At 37.3% G+C, this 16766-nt stretch overlaps 1 protein-coding gene across 1 annotated transcript in view; it reads right to left on the reverse strand.

Moving 5' to 3' along the window:
• The window catches only part of otog (otogelin), a 54801-nt gene that overhangs the window by 14924 nt on the left and 23111 nt on the right, over positions 1–16766 (reverse strand). The window contains exons 24-29 of the mRNA XM_059513215.1: positions 3847–3954; positions 3361–3499; positions 3134–3268; positions 2678–2821; positions 2400–2519; positions 1749–1865 (exon numbers count right to left, since the gene is read on the reverse strand). Coding sequence (XP_059369198.1) covers positions 1749–1865; positions 2400–2519; positions 2678–2821; positions 3134–3268; positions 3361–3499; positions 3847–3954 — 763 coding nt within the window. The remainder of the gene's footprint in view (positions 1–1748; positions 1866–2399; positions 2520–2677; positions 2822–3133; positions 3269–3360; positions 3500–3846; positions 3955–16766) is intronic.

The following is a 16766-nucleotide window of genomic DNA, read 5'->3' on the forward strand; positions in this document are numbered from 1 at the left end:
GACAGTTCGATTCAATAAACCGGATTGAAGAAAACGGTTCACTGGTTCTTTTGCGCTCGACGTATAATGGCGTCATTTGTGATGATTGCCCTTGATTCAAGCCTTCGGTTTACCCGCGCTCATAACACTAGCACAGAATCAGTTCAGAATCAATCACCAAAAGAATCAGTTCAGTGTGTCGGTCTGCTTCACGCTGAATCACACATGCGCAGTATCATCAGCTCCTCGGTTCACGAATCGGACGCGTCTGACAGAAACAGTTCTTGACTCGAGAACGAGTCAATGTTTTGTTCGTTATCTGGCTCGGCTCGGTGTTCATCTTCAGTTCTCTCTTCACAGCAGTTCAGTCAGTGTACTGTTTGAGTACATGAATTACTCCAAGATATTGGTTTGTTTTAACTCAGAGGGAGTGTCAGCCACATTAAACAAGTTAACAGCTTAAGTCATTTGTGGATTAATGCTTATTAGAGATGCGAACCATTTAAAACGATTCAGTTCGATTTGGTGAACTGAATGATTCTTTCGCGAACCGGAAGAGGTTTTACGGGTTTGAAACAACATGAGGGTAAGTTATTAATTACATAAATTTGCTATCTGGGTGAACTAACCCTTTAATTGCAGCTGTCTCCACTTCCTTCGTTATCCTGTCTATATATACCAGTCTTTCTCATTCTATTTTCATGGAGTCCTTGTTTTTCTGTCACCTAGTTTTCTCGCGGCCCCTTGTAGTTTCTAGTTTCTTGTTTGTTTTGTTTCTGGACTGATTTTATTGTTATGACCTCTTGCCTGTTTGGATATTGATTTTTGGATTACCCATTAAAACACACTGCTATTGGATCTCACGTTTCCTGTGATCTATCATTACACCAAGTTGCTTGAAGTCCAGTGTTAAGTTTCCACAGTCTGTGATGATTTGGGGTGCAATGTCATCTGCTGTTGTTGGTCCATTGTGTTTCTTGAAAACCAAAGTCACTGCACCCGTTTTCCAAGAAATTTTGGAGCACTTTATGCTTCCTTCTGCTGATCAGCTTTTTTAAGATGTTGATTTCATTTTCCAGCAGGATTTAGGACCTGCCCAAAAGTTGGTTAAATGACCATGGTGTTGTTGTGCTTGACTGGCCAGCAAACTCACCAGACCTGAACCCCATAGAGAATCTGTGGACTATTGTCAAGAGGAAAATGAGAAACAAGAGACCAAACAATGCAGATGAGGTGAAGATCACAGTCAAAGAAACATGGGCTTCCAGACCACCTCAGCAGTGCCACAAACTGACCACCTCCATGCCACGCCGAAGTGAAGCAGTAATTAAAGCAAAAGGAGCCCCTACCAAGTATTGAATACATGTACTTGCTTTGCTTTGCAATTATTTGTATCGTAAAAAGCGCTATACAAATAAACTTGAATTTAATTGAATGTACAGTAAATTAACACTTTCCAGAAGGCCAAAAATTCACTAAAAATGTTTTTTTTTTTATTAGTCTTATGAAGTATTCTAATTTGTTGAGGTGAACTGGTGGGTTTTTGTTAAATTTGAGCCAAAATCATCAGAATTAAAGGAACCAAAGACTTAAACTACATCTACATCAGTCTGTGTGCACTGAATTTATTTAATACAGGAGTTTCACAATTTGAGTTGAATTACCGAAATAAATGAACTTTTCCATGACATTCTAATTTATTGAGATGCACCTGTATATTTTGACTCAATGTGAGCATTAATTTCTGCTGGTTTTTGTGATAAGCTTACCACAGGGTGGCAGACTTGGAACACCTCACTGAGCAAAGTCCCACACTGTCTTTTTGCAAAGGGTTCTCGAAGAGGATTCAGATTGCAGGGGTGCCTTATATCAGGACTGTTCACACACTGATGGGACATCCACACACAAACAGACACAGTCAGTGTAAAGAGTTTGATTAGAGTGTTTGATTTGTAGCTACCGCCAGATTTGGGACATTCTGAAGGGCAAAAACACGTTTAGTCATCTAACAAAGTGTGCATTTATGTTTTGCATACACTACTGGTCAAAAGTTTATAATAAATAGGATTTTTTTTTATGTTTTTGAAAAATGTATCGTATGCTCACCAAGGCTGTAAACAGTACAGTACTGAAATGCAATATTACAATTTAAAGCAACACCTTTCTATTTGAAGCCATCAAAGGTATAAATGAAATTTTAAAATATATTAATATAGAAAACCTTAATTTGGCTGGGTATAAATTTCAATTTCATAATATTACGGTGGTTACTGTATTTAATTTGCATTACTATTTTAATCAAATTTAATGCAGCCCATGGTAAGCATAAGTTAATTTTTCCGAAAACCTTAAAAAAAAAATCCAAATTTATTTCCAATTGTTTGATCAGTAGTGTATGTGTGTTTATCTGTTTGCCATGCCTCTGCTGCCGTCCAGCTGTTGCCAAACTCCTGTGGTGTTGATGAGTCAATGTTCTCTGGTGTTCTCATCTCATTCGCTGTCTTCTGATCAAAGTTCCCACAAAGACCAGTAAGCTTGCCCTAAAATAGCATAAACACACAAATACTTGCTTGTAAGGAAATCAAAATTGATCTGCAAATGATTTATTCGCAAAACTTAATGAATCAGTTTCACCTTTGTTGTGTGTGTGTGTGTTGTGTGTGTGTGTGTGTGTGTGTGTGTGTGTGTGTTTTTTTACCTGCCAGCGTGGTCCAGCTTGTATGTGTACAGTGGTTTTTCTGTCCCACAGCACTGTGAGGTCTTCCCCAAGCAGATGCACAATGATGTAGTATCCTGCTTGCCAGATATATACTTTCTGCCTGTCGATCACACTGGATGGGTTCTGCATATGAAACATATCCGCCGATCATTATCAACCATTGTTAACATACCTCAGTCATTGCAAAACCAATGTTTCAAGAAACATAATACTACAGACACAACACCATCCAATTTCAACACTACGACGCATTATGACCAACACTATGATGAATTAAAAATATATTCTGAATATATTCAAAGTATATTCACTCCTACCCAGGGGCGTACCGGAATGAGCTGAATATGGTTGGGGCACATTATACTTATTAAGTGACAACTAATTATAATCATAGTTTTTATGATGTTTTATCCAGAAAGAGAAAAGGTCACTCACAGGTTTTCCGGTGTCATCATCAAACACGATGAAGGAGCGTCCCAAGGAGATGAGGAGAGATTTCCTGCAGATCACGCCACTCTCAAAGCAGTCAACATTCTCTGCTGTGACAGTCATCATTGCATCTAATGAGCTCTAACACACACAGGAGCACACGTTAGTAGTCAACAACAAGACATTTTTATAATATGAGTTATGAATACCTGGATATTTCGCTAAAAGCTCACCTTGACCAAGTACACCTTGCATGCCCCAACATAATCAAACAGGAAGCCATCAAATGTTCTGTAGTGTCGATCTCCATAAGCCGTGCACATTGAAGGACATGGGCGGAACTCACACTGAAATGTGCCGTGCTGACACACACTGCAAAATAATAACATTCAGACCTGAGAAAGTTCCACTGCACATTTTCTCTCTTCCCTTTTCCCTAGGAGATGCTACGTGAATGTTTATGCTGAGTTTCAGTGACATTTTATGTCTCTACCAAATGTAATATTTGATTTATTTAATATAAAAAATTGGGGAAATTACACTGTTATGCATACGTTTTTCTTCATACATAATTTCAAAAAATAAAGTACCAAAATTCAAGTGACCACATAATCTTTGATATAACAATTCTTGTAGTATATAAAATGTAGTATAGCAAAATGACTGGTGTACAAACACATAGAAATGAATGCACAGAATATAAGTTAATGTAATCTCACCACTGATGGCAGGGGGACGAAACTCTGTCTCCCGGATAATATTCTTTCCCTTTCCACAAACACGGACATGCATGTGGCTCGAAACATTCATCACCATGCTTGAGGAGCCTGAAATACAGAGATGCACACAGTGTATCACGCCTGTGAACACACTGAAACAGCACACAGGATGCATTTGTGAGTTTATTTATGCATGTAAATATGCCATGCAAGTATGATGCAAGAGCTCTGAAGATTTTGTCGGAGACAAGAATATTTGGAAGGGTAGAGGGATGAAAGAAAAATCTGACTGGTGACATGAGAAAAGCAGCCTATTCTCATTCTCACAGATCCAAAGAACTTCTCTCTCTGATAAAGATCTTGTAATATTGCAGTGAATCATTTCCATTGGCCTGAGGGTCTCTGAGAGTTCCCAGCACACTGTCTGTTAGAACTGAGTAAACTTACACCCCAGATAGACAGGCGTTAACAGCTCTCTTTATCCCTCAGCCAGAACGCTGGATCACTTACTGCCATCAAAGAATGTGTGATCACCTGCTCCTGTTCTGCATGCATTAATTAAGAGACAAAGAGATGGATCCATAACTAAACAATCACAAACTCCTTTGCTCACCAATTATCGTCATGAACTGGTGATGCTGCTCTCTCTCTCTCTCTCTCTGTACAGAGCAGGCATGAGAAAATAAAACTAAGACTAAACTAAAACTCTTGAGGGATGAAATTACAAAAATACTGAAATGTATGTTTGCATAATTACAATAACTGTTTTCAAATGACTAATTTATAAAAATCCTTATGTTGGATTGAGTACTGATGAGGTGGAATTTCATAATTAAGAGTGGCTCATTAACACACATTGACTGTCAACTTCTCTTTATTCTGCTAGAATAAAAATTGGACAGAAAAGGAGCTGAAGAAGTTAGTATTCTGTATGCAAACAGCACTGTTGGGAACGTTACTTTAAAAAAGTAATTAGCTATAGTTACTCACTACTTGTTCCAAAAAGTAACCGAGTTAGTAACTGAATTACTTTATAATAAAAGTAACTCGTTACCAGGGATAGTAACTATTTGCGTTACTGTTAAAAAAAAAAAAAAAAGTTGCTATATTTCAAAGAATTTTTTTTTTTTTGGAGCAGTTTTCACAAGTCAGTTAAAATGAGAAGAACAGACAGGTGTTCATACATAACTTTCAATATTTATTGCACGTCAACAGACAGCAAGAGTTTTATCCTGCACTTCCAAGTATTATCTTTGTAAGAAAAGTGTTTTTGGCCACTAGCTTTGTAGATGCGTGTGTCACATATTACATGTACACATTACATGCACGTTCTTGCCTTTGACCACAATGAATTTGAAGTAGTGCTTATATCTCCACCTTGAAAATGCCAACTTTCCATCGGATTGCTCCTGACTCGCCATCTCTGCTGCTGCTGCGAATCTCGCATGCGTGCATGTTTGTGTGTGACGCCGCTGGCGTAAAAACACTGGCTCTGATTGGCTACCATGAAACACATGACTCTGCCTTAGCCAATCATAATCGCTTTATTAACCCACCTCCTCACTCGCTGTATGAGCCAGGGGTGCCTTCGGATTACATAAATTATTAAATCAATGCAAAGTGACGCACCGCATTTAACGTCCAGTAATGTTATCGCCGTTATAACGACGGGAAAAGTAATTAGTTAGATTACCCCGTTACTGGAAAAACAACGTCGTTACCTAACGCCGTTCTTTTAAATGGCGTTATTCCAAACACTGGCAAACAGTCATTTTGTCACATTAAGGATAAATCCACTGAATATGAATCATGGATTTCAGGGCAGGCAATATTCACAGTTTGCACATTTGATGAATACACATCCTATGGTCCTTGTTCCTTTTAATCTTTACAACTCCAGCAAATAGATTAATTAATTTGGTGTTTCTGGGTGAGGGATTAAGGGTAGCACATGTACAGGTGCTTCTCAATGAATTAGAATGTCGTGAAAAAGTTCATTTCAGTATTTCATCTCAAATTGTGAAACTCGTGTATTGAATAAATGTAATGCACAAAGACAGAAGTAGTTTAAGTCTTTGGTTCTTTTCATTATGATGATTTAGGCTCACATTTAACAAAAACTCACAATCACACCCTCTGTGTGTCTATACTATATGTGTGCGCTTCCCTTTATACACAAACTGAAACCTCTCAAGCAACAAATAAACTAGTGCATGCTGATATGCATTATCATACAAATTTTACAAACACAAAAACTTCTTCCAAGCACACCACTGACTGAATACTTGTCATATGCTGATATATTGAATACCATTAAAGGTTGTTCAACTTCAATGTTGTTCAATTGTTTTGCTGAGAATAGCAAACATGTTCATTCCTTTAAATTATGCCTTCTCATTGTAAACAAAAATACATTAATTGATTAAAACAGACTACAAAATCATCCTATGAATTGCAAACCAAAACTAAAAAATGGCAAAGCACATAATTTAGTTCAAACAGTTCAAATAAGGTCAAAGTCAAAACTGGAAGTTCACTGATTAAAATGAAAGAACAATCTCTGGGTGAAAAGTTGTGAGTACCATTACCACTGAAAAGCTTCATTGAATAAAACACAATGTATAGCTATCTAGAAACTCAAGTGTGGCATAATTTCCTCTATGAAAGCTCTGATCTCAGACCCAGTGAGATGCATTAAACCTGAGAAGAAGTAGAGGTCACCTGCATTGATACCTGACCTTAACCCTGAACCCTAAACCTGACCCTAACCCTAAGAGAAAGGAAGCAATTGATCAGAAAACCTATGCATTCACACAAGCTAAAGGTCTGCGGCAAAGCACAGAAACATAAAGATGCCTTTTTTCTTGTAGTTTCCTTTCTTTTCTTTTCGTCTTGACAAATGAAAATGTGCAGGAATGCATTTAAGCAGCTTATCGGTTATTTGATCCAGCTGTGCACCTGTTTACTGCGTAAATAAGCATCACTGCCATTAACCACTTTGCTTGGGGGTGGACGAGGGGGTAATTACTCCCTCTTGTTAGTGCAGGAATTCCCCTGCTCACAAAAACACTCCTATACCTGCTGCTCCCATGAGCATCACCCACAAGAAAGAAACAGGTTACAGAGTCTGCCCTTGCTGAAGCATCTTTAACAAACTTTGACCAAAGTTACAGAGGTTTGTTTCCTAAAAGCATCGATAGCCAGCTATGTTTGTTCTGTCAGTGCCAACATCTGGTTCCAAGTTCAGCAATTTGTCTTTTCTCATAAGCATTGTTCCAATGAACATTCGCAGACAGCATCACAAACTTGTGTGGTTGGAACAACAGCTCTCGATCTGTGGTTAGAAGCATAGTATCTTGTTAGCGTAAAAAGGACTTTTAGTGATTTTACAGTCAGTGTCATTTTTGAAGAATGCACATGTGCATAAAAGTGTAAGGAAACCCCAGTGTATGATGTAAGAGGGAACCTGTGATTAATTATTTGTTCAGGACCATGTTACTGTGGTATTGGGAAACAGTCATGACTAGCTACACTCTAAAAAAAAAGATGGTTCTTTAAAGGTTCTTTACATGCAGTAGTGGTTTCATTTAGAACCATAGCATTCTGAAGAACCCTTTTATGCTGAAATGGTTCTTTGAGTTAGAGTTTAGGGTTCTTTGTTCCCGCCCTTTTCTTTTTTAGATCTGTAACTAAAGCAACTCATTACTGACTTTCTGGAGCTCAGCCATCCAACTACACAGACTGTCAACAAAATCTCAATGGTTAAATAATTTCTTTCTTAAAGTGTCTATAAATTATAAAAATTTTAAATCCTAATTGGTTTCCTATGTCTTTTCTCTTTTTAGTTTGAGGACATGTAAGTGTGACCAGCTCTATTCAGTCAACTATACTCTCCTCTTCTTAAGTAAGTAACAATGGTATTGAATTTATGGTCCATTTTGTTAGATAACTTGTTTGTTATTACTGGGGTTTATGAATAAATGTACCCAGCAATCACATGACTTTATATTACTTTTTCCTTTGAACATTGTAAAATGCTCATATACTACTTTAGACCTTTATAAAAAAAATATATATCTCGCCAGTTTATGTTTCGCATAAACAAACGAAAGGAGACCAACTGTATATCTAAATGCAATTGTGCATTTCAGATGCTGTCACGTCCTACTGTACAACCTCATCATCTGCAGAGAGAAACTGCCATTCAATCACACCAAAATACACATAATGATTAACTTAAAGGCATCATAGAGGATTGTGAAGATATATCACTGGAGCTTGGTCTTCAATACACTATATTGTTAATAACTGTTGTTAGAACACTGTAATTTTTGCTACAATTTCACATCATAAAAAAAAAGTACCTAATTGACACACTGTTGTAACGGATATGCAGGTCATCGATTCATGGGTTCTGAACTAATGAATCACGGTTCGTTGAATCTAAAACAATGCAAACCTAACACTTGTAGATTTTAAACTCAGGCATACAAATGAAACCTTTTTACTCTAAATGCCTGGCCTGGCGCCAGCCTGGCTGGATTTAAATTATTTACGACACAGGATGAGACATTCCAAAGTCACGTGAGCAGCCTCAAAGGAGAAATTAACTCTCCTTTCAACTTACACACACCCACGCACACACACACCCACAAATGTTTTATCTTACACTCATCATGTAAATCCTTAATAATGTGTATTTTGAATAGGTTTGTGTATTGCATAAAAATGATTAATCCTGTGATGCGAGGATTATAAGTATGACTTGTAAATAGGAAATGTTTCTCCTCATTTTAACTTTCTCAAATAGAATCATGAGCTGTAACCCAACTCCTTCAGAGGTCGTAAAACTTTACGACTGCATCGGGGAGAAACAGGGAAGCCAGCTCTCACTGGAATTTTTGTAAGGAAAGAGAAAAGCACCTTTTAAAGGTATAGAATGTATCTCTTTTTGTGCTTAGATGTCTCCCCATATCAAATTGGAGTATCTGCAATTTTATCATGTGTTAATCAAATTTTAAATGTGTGTAATTCTGCATTTGAATGTAACTTCATGTTTTGATCATTTATATATGTCACTTTTGGTGTCTGTTTAATCGTCATGCTTTGACGAACTCATTTATCTAAAGCAAATTAATGAAAAATTTATTAATCTGGAATTATGAACGTGCTAGGATATCACTGTTGAAATCTGATAAACCCTAATTTATTAGGGTGGGTGTTTCCACAGAGACAAAGGAACTTTTTCCCGCTTCAGATCACGGACGTTCATTGGTTGTTCACGCGAACAGAGACGTGAACCATTTCAAGCCATAAGAGCTGACCCCGGAAGGTCCAGCCTCTCTCTCTTCTCTGGTCCTCGCTCTCCTCTTACGCGCTGCTTGTCCCTCTGCGCGGCCTTGGGCCGCTCTCCTATCGCCGTCCCTCGCAGCACGGCGGCTGAGAGGACAGTCATTCTCATGACTCCTTCGGAAGCTTTCGTTTTCGTTGTTTTGTTTATTTTCATTACTAAGTTTATTCACCTATTCGCCTCTCCCCACGAGGAAGACGAAGTCTGAAACATTGCTGTCTTTGAACTTTCAAATATCGCGCAATTCCACAGCAGCCCGGAAAGCAGAGAGGACACGCCCAGACTGACGCACGCTACACGCCCGCTCGTCTCCAGCACACAAAGAGACACAGAGACACTTGCAAGTATCATTCTCTATGGAGATTTTAAATGCTGCTTAAAAGCTTGTCTATGATTTGGATTTCTATGTTGCCTCTCAAGGGTTAATGTCTGTGAGTTTGCATATCACGCTTATTCTCTCATTCTCCCTCTCTCCCTCTCCCTCTCCCTCATTTGGATTTCGTTATGTCTTGTACAAAGTTTACTGTCTATATTGTCGTACGCGTATTTACTCTGTATAAATCGTAGTTGATGTATTATTAGTTCAATTATTAAATTCCATATACTCCAGATTGTCTGTCTAAGTCGCTCATGTTACGAAGTCAATGAAATGCCGATCTTAGCTACAAAGCTCATTTGTTACTTTTAAGTAATATAAATTTTATAAGGACAGGAGAATGGTTTCATGGCCAGAAACTATTTGTCCTGGAATTATAAGAAGTGATAGCGTTACTGAGAATTAATAAGTAGTGATGGGAAGTTCGATTCTTTTCCGCGAACCGGTTCTTTCGGACGGTTCGATTCAATAAACCGGTTGAAAAAAACGGTTCACCGGTTCTTTTACGCTCGACGTAATGACGTCATTGGCGATGACGTAATGGCGTCACGTCTATCAAACATTCAAATATATAAAGTCAGTAATCATAACTTTAGTCAGTTAAAAACCTCATAATCATGAAAAGTTTACAATTAAATTTTGCAACAACGCACCCAAATACAGTAACAGCAATAATGTGCATATGAGGATTTAAGTCTTGAAGATATAAAGTAAATAATTAGGTGTCATCAGTGCAGAAACCACTATACATAAACCATTGCGATGTATTTGTTATTAAATGAACTTACGTTTCGCCAGATTGCCCCTTCATTCAAGCCCTCGGTTTACCCGCGCTAATAACATTAGCACAGAATCAGTTCAGAATCAAATACCAAAAGAATCAGTTCGGTTCAGACGCGCTGTGAGTCAGTCGGCTTCACGCTGAATCACACATGCGCAGTATCATCAGCTCCTCTGTTCTCAAAATGGACACGTCCGAAAGAAACGGTTTTGGTTCAGTGTACTGATGATCCGAAAACCGATGCAACCGGTTCTTGACTCGAGAACGAGAATCACTCTAACCGGCACGTGCTGCAGTTCAGTATAATCAGTGGCTCTACTCGTGTTCATGTTCTGTTTACTACAAACTCAATTTGTGAATGTGTCATCATTAACTATAAATACAGTACACATATTTCATAAATCATCCCTTATTCCTATTAAACATGGAGTCTTTAGAGTTCTTAATTATTGTCCAACTTCCCTGAAACCCCGTCTGGCCTATTCATAATCTACAATATACAGATTAGAAACATTCATCTTAAAAAAATAAATAAATAATAATAATAATAAAAATGTATATAGATCTTTTATCACACTTTCCACGCATGCGCAGTAGCATCAGTTCATCGGTTCTCAAATCGGACGCGTCCGAAAGAAACGGTTTTTGTTCAGTGTACTGGTGATCCGAAAACCGATGCAACCGGTTCTTGACTCGAGAACGAGAACTGCTCCAGCAGTGGGCGTGTTCGTTCGTCATCTGGCTCGGCTCGGTGTTCATCTTCAGTTCGGTCTACACCTTTTACAGTCTATGGTCTACACAGCAGTTCAGTCAGTGTACTGTTTGAGTAAATTAATTACTCCGGGATATTGGTTTATTCTGACTCAGAGGGAGTGTCAGTCACGTTAAAAAAGTTAACATCTTAAGTAATTTGTGGATTAATGCTTATTGGAGACGTGAACCGTTTCAAACGATTCAGTTCGATTTGGTGAACTGGTTCAACCGGTTCACTAAGAAGAGCCGGTTAAATTGAACGATTCGTTCACGAATCGGCCATCACTATTAATAAGTGAAGGAAGAGGGGCCAAGATGGTGACTGTGTAACATCCATGTGCTGAAGCTCTGCACTTATTTTATAGTTGACACATGTAGAAGGGAACATAATAATACTTTATTTGCTGATCTAAGTACATGTTTTTTCGTTCTTTCGTCTTTCTAACTTTTTTCTAACCTTTAACGAATATCATGGAAGAAGATAAGCCTGTTCGAAGTGCCATGCATTCTTACGCGAGGAAATCTCTGGATGCCGCCTTCAAAGTGAATGACGCTGCGAATGCCTCTGGATCGAAAATCCCATTACCTGAAACTCCTAAACCGCCTTCCAAAAAATCAAAAATGGTCGACAGAGTGGCGTCGGACAATCAGACGGTCTCCAATTTACACCTGATGGAAGTTTTGGAGCGAGTAGAAAAAATGCAATTGGATTTTCTGAATCGCATGCAGTCCCTTGAGGTAACAGTGAAAGACAATACGAATTCATTAAACAGTGTGACTGAGGCGCTTGAGTTTATGAGCAATCAAGTAGAAGAGGTTACAAGCAAGGTGAGCTCATTACAGAGCAGGGTGGAATCACTCGAAAAGGAAAACTGTGTGCTACGGGAGAAATGCGACGAACTGGATGCTTACAAAAGGAGGTGGAATCTACGAGTGGCCGGTATTCACGAGCAGCGAGGAGAAGATGTTCAAAAGATTCTAATCGACTTATTCGGTAAAGTTTCTCCTGGGATAGCAGACCAGCTCATCTACACGCTTGATGTGGCCCACAGACTGGGTGCTCGATCTGAGGGAGCGCGCTCGAGCCGACGCATCATTGTACAGTTTCTTTCACGGAACGTTCGAGATCAAATCTGGAGGGATGCCCGAACCGCCCGCGTCCTCAAAGATCGGAAAATCAGGATTTTTGAAGACTTGACACAAAGCACCAAAGACGCCAGGAACAAGCTTTGGCCTATTGTCGAACGAGCGAGAAAGGAAGGGAAGAGAGCAGGCTTCAGAGGGCCGTTTGCATATGTGGACGGTAAAAGGATTTCTGCCAAAGATCAGTTAGGCTGAATGATGCTGAGGCGTCCTCATCGAAGAATCAAGGCAGCAGATGACTCTCTTGATACCCACGATTAAGCACGAACTGCTCCAGGGATTTTTTCATTTACTTAATTATTTATTTATTTATTTATTTATTATTATTTTTTTTCTATTCTCTTTAAACGGGATAGACAGACTGTGTAGTTTTCAGCTAATTGGAGTCTGGAGCTAGAAAATGTAAAGGTACCATTACCTTTAAAATCTTCACGTGCTGGATCTTCAGTTCATATTTTTATTTTGGGTTTTAATCGTTTAGAACATTTTTCTTAAACACGGAATATTTACTTTTGGAACCATCCTTAGCTGTCAATAAGAATGAGCGCTCGTTTTGAACAAAATTTAAAGTCATTATGACTGAAAGAACGAAAGTGAGAAAGAACTGTAATTAAGGATAAAAGAAAACAAAACAGACTTTTACTCATGCCCTTATACTTTTACTCATGCCTATGTTGCAGAGTCAGGCGAATTATCGCTTTTTTTGTCTTATTCTAGTGAAGTTTTCTTCTGTTCTAATTGATATCTTGTTCTATACCTAGTTCTTTAGGTTTTATATTCTTGTTTATTTTTTATGTCTTTGTCTTTGTTTTCTTTAAATGCCAGAGGTTTAAAAAATAATGTTAAAAGGAAGGCCTTATTTTTGTTTTCAAGAGGCACAAAGTAGATTTCTGTTTTTTCCAGGAAAGTCACTCCACAGCTAAAGACTCCAAATTCTGGAGGTCACAGTGGGGCAATGAAATATGGTTGTCACACGGGTCAGAATATTCTGCTGGAGTAGGGATTATGAAGTATAATTTTAATGGTCGTATTCTGGAAACCAGTATTGATCCTTCAGGTCACTTCCTGCTAATAGTAGTAGTTATTAATCAGTTTATAGTAATTATTATCAACATCTATGGATACAACTCTGTTGGGGAAAACTGCACTTTCTTAAACACGCTAGATCATAAACTTTCATCTGCATTAGGAAAATATCCTACTGCCTTTCTGATTTTAGGTGGTGACTTTAACATGGTAATGAATAACATGCTAGATCGACACCCTCCAAGGAAAGCAGCTTCTCCAAACTCAAATCTTATAGCATTTATGGATAAATTTGATTTAGTTGACATATGGACAGAAATGTACCCGGATGTAATACAGTACACCTGGTGTAACAAAGACCGTTCAAGGCAGTCTAGAATCGATTATTGGTTGATCTCTAAAACACTAGTGAATAATAATATCTCTGTTAATATTAGTAACAGTCCACTGACTGACCATAATGCCATTTATATTTCAATTAATTTATCACAAAATACTACAATTAATACTTCTAAAGCGTCACTTTGGAAACTTAACAATTCTCTTCTTAAATATGAAAAGGTTAAAGAGCAGATTGTTGAGTTAATCCAAACTTACTGGGAAAGAGCTGAATTAGAAAAATCTTATGGACGGAATTGGGAGCTTCTAAAATATGAATTAGGGAAATTCTTAAGAAAATTTGGAAGTAATATAGCAAAACAAAACAGATTAATTGAAGATGAAGTTCTTTCACAGCTTTCTTCTTTATCAGTTGGGGAACCATTGACAGAGACTCAAAACACTGAATACTCTAATCTACAGAATAAATTAGATGACCTGTACAGATCCAAAGCTAAGGGAGCATATGTTAGATCCAGGAAAAAATGGCTGGAAGAAGGAGAACAGAACTCAGCCTATTTCTTTAGGTTGGAAAGATCCAATGCTATGAATGTCTCTATAGATCGTCTCCAAACAAATGATAGAGTTCTTGATAAGCCTAAAGAAATAGCTACTTATTGTTCCAAATTCTATAATAAATTATATACATCAAGATATTGTGATAATTCAGCCAAATTGTTTTTTGATTCTGTCAATCAAATTAAAGTTATTTCATTAGAAGAAAAAGAAGCTTGTGATGGTGATATAGCTCAATCAGAAATTGAACAGGCAATTAAGAATTTAAAAAATAATAAAAGTCCAGGCAGTGATGGTCTAACCGCTGAACTATATAAGATGTTTGTTAAAAATGTATCCCCTTTCTTATTAAAAGTGTTCGAAGAAAGTCTTGAATTGGAAGCACTTCCACCAACCATGACACAAGGAGTCATCACCCTGATACCCAAACCCAACAAAGATAAAGAGTGTCTAGAAAACTGGAGGCCAATCACCCTCTTAAATAATGATTACAAAATTTTAGCTTCAGTTTTAGCAAGAAGAATTAAAGACGTCCTTAACTCTATTATTGATGAATCACAATCAGGTTTTATGGAGAAACGTCATATTACAAATAACATAAGATTAATCTTAGATCTTCTAGATTACGAGAATCTCATTCCTAATAACAGTTTCATGCTTTTCTTAGACTTCTACAAAGCCTTTGATTCGCTTGAGCACAAGTTCATATTTCAAGCTCTTGACAAATTTGGGTTTGGAGATCATTTCTGCAAAGCCATCAGGACATTATACAGAAATAATAATAGTGTTATTAAGTTAAAATTTGGAACCTCACCAAGATTCAATTTGTCACGTGGAGTAAGACAAGGCTGTCCTATATCTCCATATTTATTTTTACTTGCCTCTCAGTTTTTAGCTCTGCATATCTCTACTAATAATTTGCAAGGTATCACAATTGACGATAGACAAATCATTATTAGCCAGCTGGCTGATGACACTACTTTGTTTCTGAAAGACGCCTCCCAGATCCCTTTAGCTTTGAGATTGATCGAGTCCTTTTCCAGAGCGTCAGGTCTCTGCTTAAATATCAACAAGTGTGAGTTAATGTCAATCAAACGCTGTGATCTTCCCTCTATTTGTAACATTCCTGTGAATGATCAAGTTACATACTTAGGAATTTTAATTAATAAAGACCAAAAAACAAGATGCAAAATAAATTTCGACCCTTTACTAGTGAAAACCCAAAGAAAATTCAACTCATGGCTGCAGAGAGATTTGTCAATAAGAGGAAGAATTTTACTCTCTAAAGCCGAAGGTTTGTCTCGACTGACTTATGCTGCTCTTTCCTTGGAGGTTGATAAAGGAACATTGAAAAAAATTGATAGCATGTTAAACAATTTTGTTTGGAAAAATAAAACTCACTATATTAGGAAATCTGTAATAATGAACCAAACTAAATGGGGGGGACTGGATTTTGTAGATTTTACTACCCTAAATAATACTTTTAAAATTAATTGGCTGAAGAATTTTCTTAAAAATCCCTCCTCACTTTGGAATATTATCCCTTATTATATTTTCTCTAAAGTTGGTGGCCTGAATTTCCTTTTACTTTGTAATTATAATGTTTTACAAATCCCTATCAAACTTTCTAATTTCCATAAGCAGATGCTCTTGGCCTGGTCCTTAATATACAAACATAACTTTTCTCCGCACAGATATTATTTATGGAACAATAAGGATATTCTTTACAAGAATAAATCACTTTTCTTTGACAACTGGTTTGAAAACAATCTTCTTTTAGTTGGACAGCTTTTTAATTCACAAGGCAGACTTTACAACTACTCAGATTTCTCACAGAAATATAATATTCCTGTATCTGCTGATGAATATGCTGTTGTTTTCAATGCCATTCCATCTGGTGTGTCTTTTCTGTTCCAAGGTACTACATTTCCATGGCCATGTACTTGCACTCTGAATTTAACTGACACAATGATCGGAAATGTTTGCTTTTCTGCAGATCAACAAAAAAATAACTATAAAATTAGAGCTCTTTTTCAGAGAGAGATAATAACAATTCCTTACATAATACCTTATTGGAATGGCATTGTGGAGAATATACCTTGGGAGGAAGTATGGACCTTGCCTCATAGATATCTGCTTACCAATAAAGTAAAAGAAATAACATTTAAGTTAATTCACAAATGTTACCCAACTAAAGCCTTTCTTAGGAAATATAAGTCAGACATTGACGTGAGTTGCTGTTTTTGTCATTCTCCTGAAGAAGACTTTATTCATTTATTTTGGCAATGCTCCTACACTGAAAAATTTTGGTCAGACTTTTTGGCATTTATTCAGTGTTATTTTGTAAGTGACTTCTCTTTTTGTTTTCATGATGCTTTCTTTGGATTGTTTGACAATTCAAAAGAGAATACTGGAAAATATTACATAATTAATTTATGTTTCCTGTTAGCTAAATTTCACATTCATAAACAAAAGTTTACTGGCTCTAAACCTCTTTTTTCTTTATTCAAATTGGACTTGGACAAGTATGTGGAAACTATCCGAAGTTCTGTTAATTTGAAAGCTATGAAAACAGTCTCTTTATATTCGTCCTTTGT

Source organism: Carassius carassius, chromosome 2 (assembly GCF_963082965.1).
Source record: "Carassius carassius chromosome 2, fCarCar2.1, whole genome shotgun sequence".
NCBI classification, from domain to species: Eukaryota; Metazoa; Chordata; class Actinopteri; order Cypriniformes; family Cyprinidae; genus Carassius; species Carassius carassius.